The sequence below is a fragment of the Mastacembelus armatus genome, chromosome 17 (assembly GCF_900324485.2).
Source record: "Mastacembelus armatus chromosome 17, fMasArm1.2, whole genome shotgun sequence".
Lineage (NCBI taxonomy): Eukaryota > Metazoa > Chordata > Actinopteri > Synbranchiformes > Mastacembelidae > Mastacembelus > Mastacembelus armatus.
The window spans coordinates 10,027,263-10,044,174 of NC_046649.1; the positions used below are offsets into that span (position 1 = coordinate 10,027,263).

The window sequence follows — 16,912 nt, forward strand, 5'->3', positions numbered from 1 at the left end:
ATATAAGGATCTAATGATTCAAATCATTTCATTACTGAAAACCCACTTTTGAACAAGTGTATCATGTAGTGGAAAAGGCACTTGGCCACTTCTATTCTTGTCGTGGATCAAGCGGAGGCTGTGAAGGACAATGTGTTATGTGTTACTGAGTCCTAAATACGAGAGGGGACCTCTAAATCCTTCCTTTAAATAGCCCTGCAGGCTGAGCCCGCACCACAGGGGCGCTGTTCCTGCATGTCGCGCAGTGCGCTCCGCGGATCCTTGGCCGGGCTGGTGTGAGCAGCTCGGGGATAAAGCTGAGTGCTCTTCGGTCATGTGATTCCTGTTTTGTTCCTCCTCCGAAGTTGAAAGGCAGGAGCAGAGCGGTGGAGGGGGCCCAGTTTGTCTTCGTACTGGCCGCGGGTGAAGCTTTCTCGTCCCTCGCTCTCTGAGAGATTTCTGCTCCAACCTTTGCTTCGCCATGGCGGGAGCTATCATTGAGAATATGAGCACCAAAAAGTTGGTGATAGTGGGAGTTATTCTGCTTTTGTTCCAGGCGTTTGCCTTCATGGTCGGCGGGTTGATTGGTGAGTTTGTACCCTTCACTTTTACCGCTGGCTTGGCTGTCGTTTGTTAACATCTCTATAAAGGCGAAGAGCGCAAAGTTTTAAGTTGAGCTGTTTTCAGAAATGTGCGCTGACTTAGTTTAAGGCACCTGGACTCGACCGAGCCGCGCACAGACAATGAAACAGTGACTTTGGCTGCTGTGCTAAATCACTGCTTTGTACCAAGGTATGTGCTGTCCACATGCCCCGAGCGTCGGCTCCACTGCTCTGTCTTTGAGACTACATGGGGCACCAGGCTTTTAGGATCAACACAGGAATGTGCTGAAATACACCCAACCTGATTTTTTTTTTTTTTTTTTTCTACTTATTTGATCCAAACTCGAATGTGCTTCCTCCTCCTCCTCCTCCTCCTCCTCCTCCTCTTTCTCTTTATAATGTCTGTCTGCTGTGCGAGGCCCCAGGCAGCATCTCTTACCTTCCTTTCACTCCTTCCTCCCCCTCCTCCTGTCTCTCCTTCTCCCCAAGTCCCCCTGGCCTTGCAGGCAGCACATTCATGTTCACTCCTCTTCCTAGTTTCATTTGCATGGAGACAGACAGCGGCGCACACAGCTGTCAGACTTTTCATTCTGCCTTCAGGAGCTGGAGTTGCTGTCAAGTTTCTTCACATCCACCCACTCACTTAGTTGCACAACAGACACACACACACACACACACACACACACACACACACACACACAGAGCTGATTGAAGTTGAGGCCCTGTGAGAGATGCCCATCTTTCATACAGGCTGAATCTGGAAACCACCAGTCGGTGTCTCTGTGTCCCTGCAGTCCCCTTCACTCACTATGTGGCTGCTGATAAATTAGCCCGTTTGGTTCGTCCCCTGGCTGAGATGGTTTTAATGAAGCCAGATTCCTTTGTGTTTGCTCGGTGGCCGGGGGCGGCGGGGGTAATTGAGTAGAAAGGGTTTTTTCTCCCCTTGTTTCCCGACAAACCCGGGAACATGGCATGGGGTCAGCGGGCTGAGGGGACGGCCATTATTCTGGACACAGTGCCTTTGAGACCAGAGGAGCCGGTGTGCTGCTGGACTCATGGGGTCACTAGATAATTGAACTCCAAGGGGTTCCAGATAACTGGGTTTAATTCAGTTTAGTGTGTCTTCTTTGTTGCTGTGTGTCTGCTTTTTATTTTACTTTCACACCGCTTTTAACACCCTTGCACAACCGAAGGCTCCTTAAAGACGGCCTGGTTTGAGTTTTATAGCCGAGGGTGTGTCGGCGGCTCTGTGTTACCAGTGAGCAGATATGATTAGATGGGCAGATAAATAACAGGGTCCGTGTGCACAGGTACATACCAGTCTCTTTAGTGTCTTGGATCCTGCAGGTGTGGTGAACATATCTATGGAAAATAGGAAATAGAGGAACATGCTTTGAATCTACTCTGAGCAGTTGCTGCTTGATAGGAGCACATTTGACAGTAACTACAGCTCAGAGTCTTCTCAGACATGTCACTAGTCTTTTTTTTATGAGCTCAATCTGAAAACTCTGGGCTTTCATGTTCACCCCCTGAGCTGGTTCTTCCCAGAAGCACTTTTGACATTGATTGCAGCTTAGACAGTCTTTCTAGATGTGCCATCAACAGCTTGGCACTAACAAGGCTCTAATATTTGTCCCAGTCTTTCCTTTAGATTGGTTGAAACTAACTGGGAGCACCCCCTGCATTTATGGTCAGGTCACTTCTGAGTTTCACTGGACTAAACAAAGACTTTCATATATTTGTTTCAACGGCATTTGAGTAGTTTTTTTTTTTTTTTTCTGTAGAATTACTGTCACCATTAAAGCCATATGACTTGTGTCATGACTTGTAGCTGCACCTAATAATTGTTTTCATAGTTTGTTTTTGCTAGTTGACATTTAGTTTCTAAAGAGCATGAAAAAGAGGGAAAACTAAAAGTGGCATCATCATTCTCCAGAGACTTGTTTCGTCCAAAATCACAAGGGATCCGATTTACTTCAAAAACAGCAAATTCACCCATCAGCTGTTTTTGCTTAACAGATGAATTAGATGATTAAGGCAGCACATGTTTTCATGCATGGATTTACTCATCTGTTGTACCTGATACCAGAAAATAATGCTGAAATCCGAGGCCACATTTGACGTCACCCTACAGGATGTTTAAAAATCTCGAGTTCATCTTGAGGTGACACCTTTCAAACCTCTCTCACGTTGTTCACACCTGCACCTCCAGGTTTTTACGACAGGAGACCACAGTTGTTTTTGTTCTTATGATAATGATGGATTCTTTCTTGGGCATTATTCACGTCCTGGGAGTAAAGGCACTAAACTCTAGTCTTGTCATATTCATGAATCTCTCTGCGTAAACAGTGTGTTTGCTGCTTGAGAGCTTTTAGGAATCCTCCCTCCCCATCGCTTCACAGAGAGAAAGAGGCAGAGAGAGCATTGCTACCAGGCATTTTATAAACAGTGTTAAAAGTAATTGCTAAAGTGTTTGGACTGGATTTGGCTCAAACCCAACCTGTTGACTGTTCCTAATGGTTGTGAAGATATTAATATCGTCCATGCACGGTTTAATTCACAGTGCTCAAGTTTTTTTTTTTTTTTTTTAATTTATTAATTTTTTTCTGTTCAAGCTTTTTGTGTGATTTATTAGTTTGAGAGAGAAATTTGACTTGGCACGGCCCTGAAACACTTTGCTGCATTTAATATGACTCCTGGGTCTAACATCTCTCCCACTTTGTCTCGCCAGCTCCCAGCCCCACCACTGCGGCCCACTACTTGGCCTCCAAGTGCGTGGACACAGTCAAGCACAGACAGGAAACAAAATGGTTCATGCCCTGGGGTCCTAACCAGTGCGACAAGATCCGGACCTTTGATGAGGCCATGGCCAAGAAGATTGAGGCCAACAACATTGTGTTTGCTGTCCACATTCCTCTGCCTAACAAGGAGATGAGCCCCTGGTTTCAGTTTATGCTGGTCATCCTGCAGTTTGACATCGCCTTTAAGATGTACAACCAGATAGGTGAGAACCAGTGCTTGCTCATAGGTTTCTAAATGGGTGAGGGACAGCACAGCTCATGTCTAAACCTACTATGCACATGCTTGTACATGGAAATCCTAAATTTCATATACAGTATTTCATATTGAAGGTCAGGGAGTGAATCCTACAGTTATACTTGTGCCACATTTTTCAGTGAGTTCTTTCTAGTTGTGTCAATATTTTGTCTCTGTTATTTCCTAGTTTCACAATCTAAGGCAAATATTTGCAGAGGCTCAATGAGGCCAAGTTAGTCTGAAATATTCACATCGGTTGTCACTTTCAATCGCTCATATAATAAATTACCTGCAATTCCAGCTTTACCAGTAATACTCATTATGTTTTCTTATATTCCCTGGTAGGATGCTGTCTTGTGTTTTTATTTCAGTTTATCACAGTGAACGCTCGAGAAACCCACAGGAATGTCTTTTTCAGCAGATTGGATTTCTGTTAGACTGAAAGGCCACAAACAATGATGGATGTCCTGCTGCCTTTTCTCTTTAGAGGCATACAGCTTGAAGGCTTTTAGAAGGCAGACTTGTTAGAGACCCTGAGGGCATAGAGATAAAGAGACAGTATTAAGAGGGTAGGGCAGAGGTAATCCGGACCCAATTCTGTTCTTAGCAATGAAATATCTAATCCTGAGACCCACAATCATGTGATTTACCGTGCGCTTTTAATATGAGGTCATCACAGTCCAGTGGATTTCAGTTTTACACCTTGATACCATTCTTGTCTCTTGTCTTTTTTTATGGTTAGTATAAATGAGATTGTGATCATTTGTGTAATGATTGGTGCAACCAAATTTCATTAGATGTAATTCATAATCAAAATAAACATTGTGGAATATTGGTATGAGGTCATTGTACATGAGGTGACAATCATGCTGAACACCTTGTATATAAATTTGTCAAAGACGCTAATGTATTATGGGATACTGCATCTCCTACTGAAGTTTAACATTTTCTTTGGACAAATGAAACTAAATTGAGTTTGAACTGTCTATTTGAATTTTTTCTAACCTTTTGGGGCATTGTCCTAAGTAAGTACCTACTCACATAAAGTCTCTTGTGGACTCAGGCTCTGACAAATAAGCCATCTAGTTGTTGATAATGTCGTGAAGGCAACCCAATGGCAACTTGAGCGTAACTCAATTTGTGTCTCCACCCAGTGTCGAATGACAGTGTTGTGAATCAGTGGATATGCAGCCCTGTCCTCACGGTGCTTAAAAGGAAAGGGAGAAGGTGGGAGACAGTTTTTATCTAATAGAAGACAGGGATTGGTATCCTTCCAGGGTGCTTGTGATCCTGAAAAAAGGGATTAGATTAGGATGGATCAGGAGAGCCTGGTGGGGAAGTTTGAATCTGACTTACATCTTTGGGTTTAAGGCTTAGAATATACAGCTGTGCATGATGTTGACCTTCATAACAACCTCTGATGAAGAGTCATTTCTACAGGTGCTTCTAAACTTTGATACTCGAGTGACTTGTAATGAACTGGTCAGAATTAAACGTCTTTCTGCGTACGTGGTCTCTCACCATATCCATCCAGCTTCTGGGGCTCCTGAATTGTAATATAAGTTAGTGAACGAAATGTTTTAAAGTCTGTGCTGTCATTTTTTACGACCCAGCCTTTCTGGTCTGGCTTGTCTAAACAGTCATGTTACAGTGGAGCCCCAGTCATCAGCATTATCAGTTTGCTCACATCCTTGGCCTCGGTGGAAATGTGTCAGGGGGGCTGTGGGTTGTTTACTGCCTGGCTGCCAGACAGGCGAGTCAGTGAGTCAGCTTGGACCACAGACAAGTCTTTCTGCCAGATGCTGGAAACTAATTTTGATCTTTCTGAGCTACAGGAGGAGCTGTGAAAACAAGTGGATGTAGAGGGGAGCTGAGTACTGTAGATGCTGCAGAACATTTTTTTTTTTTTTTTTTACGTTTGATTTTCACCATAAATTTAGGTGTCTCCATCACTGCTTTCTCTGTAGCCTCCTGAGGCAGTGTGCGCTTTAAAGGGAGAGCCTGATTTAAAATGTACAAACCTGTCAACTAGCTTGTGTCAGATGTGTCCAAACTTTTAAGCTGTTGTATAGTAAAAATAGAAGTAAAAGGCATACCTGCTTGATATAGGTATAGAGGTAGGTATAATACATACCATCTGATCTCAGGAAACTCCTTCTCCTACTTCCTCCATCCTATCCTCCCACACTGACACCTCAGAAGATAGCAGGATTTTTTTTTATTTTTTTTTTTAAATTTGATCTTTATATGTGACTTTTCACTTTTTTAAAAATTGGATCTGACAGTATGTTCTACGACCTTAAATTTATTAATATCCATGTCTGGTAAGGTACAAGGGATGAAAGAAATAATCACGATTGCAGCTACTCTTGGGTTTTAATATAATACTGTGTATTTTGGTAAAATACAGAGTTTTGTTTGACAAGTCTGTTTCTCATGTTCATTAGGAGCATTGGACAAAACATTGGAGTGATTTTTCCAATTCGACTACATGCTTTACCTAAAAAGAAGAGTTTTGCTTTTTTAATTTATTAAAATATTAAGACATTTAGATCACCACAAACATTTGAAAGGCTGCCTATGTCATATTAGATTTTAGGCTTTGATTTAATGAAACTTCTGAAACATTGTATTAAGATCATCTATAACTAACAAAATGGTGGCAGGTTGCCTCTGAATCCTGACCAAAAGCAGCTGAGGCCGTCTCTTCCTGAACTACTTTATCTGTGTAACAACATCCATCTCAGAGAAGAGCTTCGCCCTTATTAACCACTCCACCCACCTGCCCAACACCACCTCGGTACCAAGCACTAGTTGGCCGGGGTCCAGCAATAACACAGCTGTTGAGGAGGCTTAGTTTCCGTAGTGATAGCTGCTGGCCTGCAGTGAATGTTTGCATGAAGTAAGCTGACATTCAAGGGCGTCTGGCTCGACCAATGGCGGAGAGGAAGGCAGTGCAGAGACAGTTGGCTGCAAGCTCTCATCTAGTTCCCTCTCCCCCTGCCTCCACTTTTTTTTCTCTTTCTCACAGGCCACTGGGTTTCTTTCTCTTCATTCCAGCTTGTTTCATAACAGCACAAGAGGCACTCTAGAGGGCTGGAGGAGAGAACACTTGGCTTTGTAATGTGATCTAAAGATGCAGTTTTAATAGCTTTGCTTTGGATGTTTTTGTTGGATTCACTGGGCTGTGCTGTTGGAGGCCAGCTCAAGGTCTTATTGAAGCTTAAGTCAGGTAGGAAGTAACCTAGATTTAGACCACCTTGGAGAACTGACTGAATCCCTGAATATGATGACATGCAAAGAAATAGTGCTGTGAATCTTACTCTTTCACACTTGTTCCTGGTGAGAGGACTCAAATGAATTGACCACATATAAACATGTATGTTTAAAATAAACCGACCAAAGTCAGTCCATCTAAAAATAGAGCTTCATAAATGAACATAGTGATCCTTCTAACAGACATCAGTGAGAACTGAGGCCGTTGAGCTCAAATTCTCTGTGATTTAGTTGAATAAAACATCCTCTGTCATCTCCTTAACGTTGTACATTAGCATATGAAACATGTCTGATAGGGACTATCTTCAGTCTGTTAGTGCTAGCAGTCACTTTGCTGGTCTTGTAGTTAAAATGCCGTGGCTGTCTGTCATCAGGACTTAATTTGATCCTTTCACTGTGGTAATAACAGCCAGCAGGGCTGTGCAGTGAGGAGGCATGACGCACATCAGAATACACACCCATGTGAATGTATTGTTCCAGCTGTATTTTTCTCTGCAAGACTGAGCACTGCATATATATGAATCAAAGCCTCTAACAGATAAATGTCTACTAAAGGGTTGTTTCTCAAAGTAAATAACTGTGTTAATTGTTGTCAGGGGATGGAGCGATGGTCACCATTGACGTGGGCCTGGCTTACAGAGACGATACACTCAGTGAGTGGACGGAGATTGCTCACTCTTTTGAACAGAGGAAACTTAACTGCAACTTCACCACTGCCAAGGTGGGGAAATGACACTTTCCATGCTTTACTATCAGACTACCCAAATATTACTGTTTTGTAGTTGGTTGTATAAATGTCATGTAGTGCAGGGCTTGAAGGCTTTTTTTTTGGCTGTTTGTTATTTTAACACTAGAGACTTCAATCTGTTTCTTCAGCATCTCTCAGGCACTTTTCTGGTGAACCTGAAGCAGACTGTTCAATTATGGGGCCTGAATTAAGTCTGTGGCTTTAAAATGATTAAATGTGTTTAAATAGATGTTGAATGTGTTTTAACCTGAGCCTGTGTTCTGCTTTGTGTTGTCCAGACCTTTGAGAATGAAGGTCGTTACTATGAGTGTGACTTACTGCCTTTCATGGAGATTGGTAGTGTGGCCCATAAGTACTACCTTCTCAACATTCGCCTACCTGTCAACGAGCGCAAGAAGGTCAACGTGGGGATCGGAGAAATCAAGGACATTCGTCTTGTTGTAAGTTTTCATTGACTTGTAAAAATGAAGCTGGTGAAAAGAATGAAAAGTGAAAAAGTATACACCTCTTACTATATTAGGCCCCACTTTTTTAACTGTAACAGTGAAAAATCATTAGATATTTGAGTGACATGGTGTTTGCCAGATACATAACACAAAAAGTTGACACTGATGGTGTTTGTTTCTCCTCCAAGAGCATCCACCAGAACGGAGGCTTCACCAAGGTTTGGTTTGCCATGAAGACATTCCTCACCCCCAGCATCCTCATTATCATGATCTGGTACTGGAGGCGTATCACCCTGATGAGCAGACCCCCCGTGCTGCTGGAGAAGTAAGGCTGCTCCCTCATTATCAAAGTCAGGGTTGTATCTAGGTCTCTGAAAATTTAGCTATAATGCTTATTTTGAAGGAAAGTAGGCCCTGTGATGGTCTCAGTGTAAGCCACAGACTCTGCTTCACTGTGTCCACTAGGTGAAGGCACATTAACAATGGATGACATGTGCAAGTAGGTTCTGCTAACTCGGTGCAGTGAAGGTTACTGAGATCAGAGGGCACTGTTCAAGCATCTGAGGAAGCATCTAGGACGTAGGATAGTAGGTCACACACTGCAAAACTTTAGTGCGGTGATGAATGATTAGTAAGGTAGTGTAAGCTATGAAAACTGTGTAGAGTGGGAAAGTGTTTCTTCACAGATTGAGCTTTTTATGTAAGTTTCAAAACAACAGATTAACAACCAAACTTTGGAATCTGGAGGTTAGACCAGTAAACACAGGCATTTCTATCTGCTGTAGATACTTTGAATGCCATGCTGTGGAGTGTTACGGCTCCTCTCTGAGCCCAGTGTTTGTCTAACCCCCTGCTGTGTTGGGAAGACAGATCAGTAAGAGGCAGCGTTCTGCGCCACAGGAAGTGCCTGGCCAAGCGTGAAACACGTTACAAAATCTGCAAACCAGCACTCAACCAACACATGCTGCGTGCGCGCACACACACATTCAGGACATACACACCAGCTAGTGAGACTGCACATGCACACACACAGCCGATGTCTCTCTCCTTCCCTCATCTCTTCCAGCTCAAGGCTTTTATTCCCAAATGACCCGCAGGCTCTCAGGAAGTGCAAGTTGTACCCTATTTGTGGACAGTGGATAATTTTTTCATGCTGTAAAAGCTTTACCAGACTCTCCTGTCATGCTAGCCCACAGAGGTGTCAGAAGAGTAAACCTCACTTTTCCTCTAAGCTTGTAGGACAGATGTGAGTGGGAACTTTCAATGTAGAAAATGCCTCAGGATTATGTAATACACAAAACGAGCTATTACACCTAAACATCCATTATGTTCTGTGATTAAACTTTATTAAAATTGTAAACTGAAAATGTTCTGTGCTGAGCTATAGCTATTAGACACCGACTTGTATTTTAACACTGACTTTATTGGGTTAAGTAAAAAAATTAATGGTAGAATACACAGTATCAGGGCCATCGCATATTAAAATGGCCTGTGACAAGACCTGTATACAAAGTCCTTTGTCTTCATCCATACCCACATATTCCCACAGATGTATAGCAGCCTTAGCTCTCCTGTCTGTGTTTGTGGTGTTCAGGGCACATTCCCTGCATACCAGTCAAATGTGGTTTCACTCTGTTCGCTCCGTAGAACATGGCTGACAAGCTGCCTGTGCTGGAGTTGCTTAGGACCTGTATTACATTGCTTCTACCCACAGTGTTTATTATACCCGTGTGTTTTTAGGTCACCTTTATCTTTTTTTTCCCTTCTCTGACTCTCACACACAAACACACACTGTCTCTGTTTTGCCCTGACTATTTACCACCATCCTTTGATCTACTAGAGGCATGCAGGAACCTGATGCCGACACTTGGCAGGCAAGCTCTCTCTTTCTTTCTGTAAGCTTGTAGTTCTTAATTTGTTCACCCTGAATTCTGGGACACTGGCTTTAATAGTGAGGCTGTTTGGGGAAAAGTAGTGAATTATATGGAATACAAGGTCAGTGGGGGCACACTGTGCTCCTGGCTGAGTGGATATTCTGATCAATAATGCTCAGAGATTTAATAAGCCTGCTTCAGCAGACTCTGAAGTAAACTTACTCTACAACATCGATTGTTTGTAAAAGATGTAGTCCAGGTTAAGGTTTAAAGTTGTCAATTAAAGTTGGCCTGACGTTTCTCTGCCAACACTAGTTAACACTTTTTCCCTCAGGTTGTAGCTGTTTGTAGTAGTCTCCTTTACTTAGTTTTCTTGAACACACCAACATGGCTGGTGATACAGTAATTATACTGATGTAGTGGAAAGATGATTTAAGACTGTTTTGATCCTTAAGGGTAATCCTCGCTCTGGGTATCTCCATGACTTTCATCAACATACCAGTGGAGTGGTTCTCTGTCGGATTCAACTGGACCTGGATGCTGCTTTTTGGAGACATCAGGCAGGGTGTCTTCTACTCCATGCTACTTTCCTTCTGGATCATCTTCTGCGGGGAGCACCTCATGGTACTGTACCCAACACCTTTAAGATGTTTGCCATGTTTTATGTTTTTAAGACTAACCTACAAGCTTAATTATCAACTGTGATTTTAGGACTCAAACAAAACTGGGTGGTTGTTTAAAGCAGTGCTTCAGTGCTTATCCTTAATCCAAGTTAACGAAGTGTTGGGCGTTATCAGCATGGAGCAAGACCTCAACAGGCAAGCCTGTGTGTGCTTGTGGATGTTTAATTTGCATACACTACTCGGTGTAGCATGTGTCCAATCAAGCTGTCAACACTTGCAACAATCTGAAATGTAAAATAGAATGCTTGAATGATCATGAAACATTTAATTTATACTCATCAATGCATCAGTGCCTTAAAAAAGTATTTATCCATTCCCTTGGTCTCTGTCTTGCTGCTTCATACACGTGTTCTTGAGTTAGTGGATTTAAAAGGCTCATTGCTGAGATGAATCTTTGCGATACAGTTAAAGACTAAGGTGTATATTTATTAGATGGTCTATTGTCAGCACCAGAAATCTGCACCTGTTGCAAAACCTTCACTTGTCTCTGCTTAGTGTAGCTCTTTATGCAGTCTTTGTGACTAAGATTATATTACATGGTCTACTTATTTTAAATCATGCTAATGCAAATTACACTACTACTACTTGCTTATGTTTAAAGGATTTCATTTTCTTCTGAGCTTCAGTTAAAGCAGCACACTAAGGTTCATGTAGTGATATTCCATCTCCATGTTGCATCGTGTTGCTTACATGATCTATTTCTAAACCTGGTTGCTAGTTCTCAAGGTTCCCCTCAGTGTGCATTACTGTGTGCCTCATTGTACACTCATTTCCAAACACCTGAATTTTTCACCACCCAGTCTTTTGGATATGGATGGTAGTGTTTTACAGTGTAGTGTATGACACAGTTGTGCATGACATTGATTCATTATCCAAACATCTCAAAATTAATTGCTCCCTTCTCTGTGTGTGTGTGTGTGTGTGTGTGTGTGTGTGTGTGTGTGTGTGTGTGTGTGTGTGTGTGTGTGTGTGTGTGTGTGTGTGTGTGTGTGTGTGTGTGTGTGTGTGTGTGTGTGTGTGTGTGTGTGTGTGTGTGTGTGTGTGTGTGTGTAGATATAGATATAATCTGCATAATCTACAGTTGTGCATGACATTGATTCATTATCCAAACATCTCAAAATTAATTGCTCCCTTCTCATATAGCGTGTGTAGATAGATATAGATATCGATATAGATATAATCTGCTTATTATATTTCACCAGAGTCCTGCTTTGTGTATCATGACAAAAAGCCTAAGTCTGTATTACACTGCAGTATGTAATCACTAATCCTTTACATTCAGTGCAAAGAGAATAAGGGGTTTGATAATTGAACTGCATCTCTGTCAGGTTTACGCTACACTGACTCAACTCTTTTCCCTGAAGGCAATGAAAACTCACGACAACTTTGTACCGAGTATATGCTCTGCAAGTGAAAAACGCCTCAGTTGCAGACGGAGAGAAGACTTTCTTCTCTCCCCCATGCGACCTTGACTCTCTCTTCACTGAGCAGTCTTTTATTTTTATAGTGAGGAACAAACAAGGCACAGGGTGCGTGGATGCAGTTAGAGTTTTCAGTTACATAGTTCATAAGGTTGTGTGGTTTATCTGGTAAAACAGACACCTGCTAAAACATCTTGCACAAACATGGTATTGTCTTCAAATCTTGTTACACAATGACAACAATTGAACTATTGACCCCATGACCCCAACAATCTCTTAGTGCTGTTTGCAATAGAACACAGAAAAATGTCATGTTACAGCATCTAGTGTATTCACCGCCTTTCTTAGACTTTGTCATGTTTTGGGTCGAAACTTTGCATGACAGTAATTTGGGCATCAGCAATAGAAAGTCTGATCTAACCTTTTTCTGACGACTGACATTTTGAGTTAAAGCAGCAGGAAAAGGTGGTTATAATATTAATGGTGGCTTTGTTCTATTCAAGTATCCCATTAATCTATGCAGTTATGGGGTGAATGTTTTTACTGTAGACCTTTATGTATGGTCTACAGTAATCTTAGGAAATGCAGTGGTGTATTTAATAATCTGTCAGGACCCTTGTACTGTGCATGCTGATTCACTGAGGAGAATTACTCAGACCCTTAAATGGAACAGAGGCACCATCAATTCATGTAAATATGTGATGTCAGTTTAACTTATGTATCTTCCAAAATCATGCCAAGTACATTAACTGTTGAGTGTGGAGATCATTCATTTTAAATCCATATTGAGGATTTTATGAGGTGACGTCATAACATCTGGACATAAAGATCGACCAGTTCCAGATGTCTTCCAGTTATAAATGGCAGTATATTAAATGAATTCCCACAGTTTTCCCTAATTATACTGTTTTAAATTTTCTTGTCCTTTTCTCCAAGGACCAAACAGAGAGGAACCGTTTCTCAGTCTACTGGAAGCAGGTTGGACCCATCGTCTTCGGTTCTTTCTGCCTGTTTATCTTTGACATGTGTGAGAGGTGAAACCAAAATTTTATTTTTGTACCCATTTTCCTGCTATTTTATATTTTCTTCCATGTGTCACAAAATGCTGTAACAAATAGTTGCAACATTCAATTTGTTTTGTTTCGCTAGGGGTGTCCAGCTGACAAACCCATTCTACAGCATCTGGGCATCTGATGTAGGAACTGAGCTGGCTGTATCCTTTTTAAATTACATTTGTCAGAAATAACAGCAGTCAGAGATTCTTCTCCTTAGCTTTGGCAAGATTTTAAAACTGATCTGAGAAATAATTCAGTAATGCCATATGTGAAACATTGCCAAGGGTCTCTGTGATGTTTTTTTAATTTTATTTATTTTTTTTTCTGTCCAGCCTGTGCGACGCAAAACATGCCACTTTTGCTGTCTTTGCTCCCCTTTCTCCTCTCTTCCTTCTCTAAGGAGGAAGGAGAAGGAAAAGCCTGCTTAGTGTTTCTGACGTTCAACACAGACATTTGGTACAGCGTAAGTGACCAGGGACATCAAATCTTTAAGGCCAACAACTGACAAGAGGAAGCATGGAAGGTCTGCTGAGGTTGAAATATAATCTTACAAAGCATTTAACAGCAGCTTTCATTTACAGATTTATAGTTAGAGTAGCAACTTCAATAGTACAATATACTTTATTATTAGCAGTTATGTCTATTGCATACATACATGTTCTGCTTACTTCAGAATGATGCATATTTATCTTCACGACTAAAGTTATCACATCTTCCATGTGTGTTTTTTAGATGTATCTGTCTGTCAACATTTTTTTTTTTTTTTAAATATATAAAGTGTGTGTTCGGTAAATTCCTTGACTAGTGTTTCCTCAGATGGCATTTATAATTGTGGCAGGAATCTGTGCCTGTCTGTACTTCCTCTTTCTCTGCTTCATGGTTTTCCAAGTTTTCCGCAATATCAGCGGTAAGAGGACATCTCTGCCTGCCATGACCAAGGTCAGACGTCTGCATTATGAGGTGTGTTTTGAGCTGTGATTTTTTTTGTTTGCCTCTGCTATTTGTTAATCAGCACTCAAACAAGAAAAGGTTAATGAAAGTATGAGGGGATTGCTCTGTTCTATGCAGTGTCTTTTTCTCAGTTTTTAACAAACTCATCCTCATTATCCCTGTTCAGGGACTGATTTTCAGGTTCAAGTTCCTCATGTTGGTCACTCTGACCTGTGCTGCCATGACTGTCATCTTCTTTATCATCAGTCAGGTGAGTTTAAATTATAAAAGTATAAAATCTGAAATAAGGACCAGTTAGTTATTAGTGACATTTTTTTAAGAAAAACATTATTTCACAGTGACTATAATTGCATTTTAGCTACTGTCCCAAACATCTATGCAGCCTGTCATACAACTGTCTGTCCTGAAAACCACAGTAAAATAAAAAGTTTTTATTTCCAGGTTAATGAGGGTCACTGGCAGTGGGGAGAGCACACAGTGCAGGTGAACAGTGCCTTCTTCACTGGCATCTACGGCATGTGGAATTTATACGTTTTTGCCATCATGTTCCTCTATGCACCGTCTCACAAACGCTATGGAGATGAGCAGTCAAGTGGTCAGTGCATCACTGGTAACTACATTTTTCTAACTGCAATGAAATAAGACAGCTGGAGACTTGTCAGTTGTAAACAGATGGAACTTAAAAATTTTCTTTATGGTAAGAGGCAAGAAAACCATCTGAACATAGAAAAGATAGAATAATAAACATGTTTTTTTCCAACATGTAATTTACGTTTGCATAAATTTGTTTTAGTATTTTAATATACTAATTGGTTTGCCTTAACATCTTGGAAATTTTGAAAATGCTGTAAGCACATAAGCATCGTATTACATTTAGAATTGTTAGGTAATCACTTCTGAATGTTACATAATTAAACTCTAACTCTGGTATCCTCTTTGTATTAATTGAAATAATGATTGCTTGAATTTCATTAGTTTGGCAGTAGCTCTTGCCTCATTCTGATGGGGAGCAAGTATCTGTCCTCTGCTGTGGGGCTGCCTATTCATCCAAAGTTTGCTTTTAGAAGAGGGGGGAGGGTGGTGATTGAGACAGACCCAGATTCCCAGGGGAAAGAAGGCTCGCTTTGGCCCGAGAGGGTGATTCTAATGGACGCCGGGCTTCCTTCCAGCCGGAGAGGAAAGGAAACGATGTAGGGAGTGGGTGGGTTTGAGAGTGGGGAAGTAATAAAAAAAACATCTATCTCCTGACGTCACTGACATGGAGAGAAAGAGATGGTCTGAAGTTTTGGAAGCTTTCCCTGAAGTGCGTCAACCGGTCTTGTGGGAGGGGCGCCTCGCTCCAGGTTTCAGTCTCTTTGTGTTGATTAACTTTATCAGCTCTTGAGTTTCAGTTCTGTATTGAACAAGCTGAACTGAATCAACTTCATTTGCAATGGATAATTTCTGACAGTAATACAGACGGGGGCCTCAAGAACCCAAAAAAAGAAACAATTTGCTCCTAAAATGTTTCATAATTTCATTAAATTATTTATCTATATTTTCATGCTGATAATGTTTTATGTATATGTGTGCAGGAGATGCTGGAGCAAACAGTGGGGAGGACATTCAGCTGACCACTACCATCACCCATGTTGATGGTCCCACTGAGCTCTATAAGATGACTGGCAAAGAGGCTCAGGAGTAGATTTCACACTGTTATTAAGACTTTCCTCTGTTATCTACTGCTCCCCAGATCCCCTTCCTAACATATGTAGTCAAAGGGACTTTTCTTTTTACATTCCCTGGCTTTGAAACAGCACCAGCAGTGCATCTTGCATGTTCCTACCAGTCCCATAGTTCCTGTCCTTTTCCCAGCACCAAACCATAGTTTTATCTCTAAAGGCTGAATATTATCAACTCTCCTATCAGTCCTTTTCATTTCATGGTGAATTTTTTTTTTTTCCTTACATTTCATGTTTTATGTAAACTGGCGTGTTTGTAAATGTTGCACAACACTTTTGACTCCCAAGTGAGGTACTGAAACGCTGCTTTATACAAAGGTTAGTGTCAAGAAAATTTCCTGGTCAGAAGTTGCATTTAGCTGCCACTATACTCCTGCGTTTAATGTACAGTGTGGTTAAACTGAGTGATTTATAACAGACCGATTTTCTTACAGCCATGGCCAGCAAGGGTTTGTGGATACAGTTTAGCCACACAATTTGATTTTGTGCTTTACCTGTTATATTCTCAGTCAAGGCCTTAGAGCCAGTCACACACACATACAGTATATTCTTCCATAGAAAGTAGTGATGGTGTTCTGTTTTTATATAATTGGGGGACATGTACAGACCACATTGCCACTTTGGGAAATGCATACTGTACGTTCATCATGTTACAATGTAGATATCTATTTTTTATACAGTGCTTATTTTCAACATCACAAAATATGTGTTGAGCTCAATGTTTTTGAAGTTGACTGTAGCCTATTACACATAGTTAGGTTTTGTTTTGTTTTTTTTGCTTTTTATGCTAATTTAAATAAACCTTTTACATAATGTGCTTGTGTGTTGTCATATTGTTTGCAGTATGGTTGATGTGTGTGTGTGTACGTCTGCATGTGTGTATGAATAATTTAGAATTACTGACCATTAAGAAAGTAAAACACACAAAGGGAATGCCACTGATATATTTTTCTAATATACAGTGTATTGGATCCAGTAATGGGTTTAGTGACCCTAACTTAGATGAACATAGCAAATCTAAAATGAAGACTGTAGGAATTAGTTTTGGTACAATACAGTTGGCCTTTGTAGGGTCCATGTATTGTATGCTGGAATATGAACATGTATTTCTGTGGACATA

The 16,912-nt window shown here is 41.1% G+C and overlaps 1 protein-coding gene across 3 annotated transcripts; it reads left to right on the forward strand.

The window, feature by feature from the left end:
* The first annotated feature begins 253 nt into the window (after positions 1 to 253).
* Positions 254 to 16,609, forward strand: wls (Wnt ligand secretion mediator). Of its 3 annotated transcripts, none has more exons than XM_026314242.2 (12): positions 254 to 566; positions 3,313 to 3,585; positions 7,490 to 7,614; positions 7,920 to 8,081; positions 8,276 to 8,412; positions 10,417 to 10,585; positions 13,002 to 13,099; positions 13,215 to 13,278; positions 13,937 to 14,080; positions 14,238 to 14,321; positions 14,513 to 14,666; positions 15,646 to 16,609. In XM_026314242.2, exons 1-12 carry the CDS (start codon positions 461 to 463, stop codon positions 15,753 to 15,755), a joined length of 1,626 nt encoding a protein of 541 aa, XP_026170027.1. In that variant the 5' UTR covers positions 254 to 460; the 3' UTR covers positions 15,756 to 16,609. The 3 variants fall into 3 exon arrangements, with proteins under 3 accessions (XP_026170027.1, XP_026170028.1, XP_026170025.1); XM_026314243.1 differs by having other exon boundaries at positions 13,937 to 14,059; positions 14,513 to 14,681; XM_026314240.2 differs by having other exon boundaries at positions 256 to 566; positions 14,513 to 14,681.
* The last annotated feature ends 303 nt before the right edge of the window (positions 16,610 to 16,912 follow it).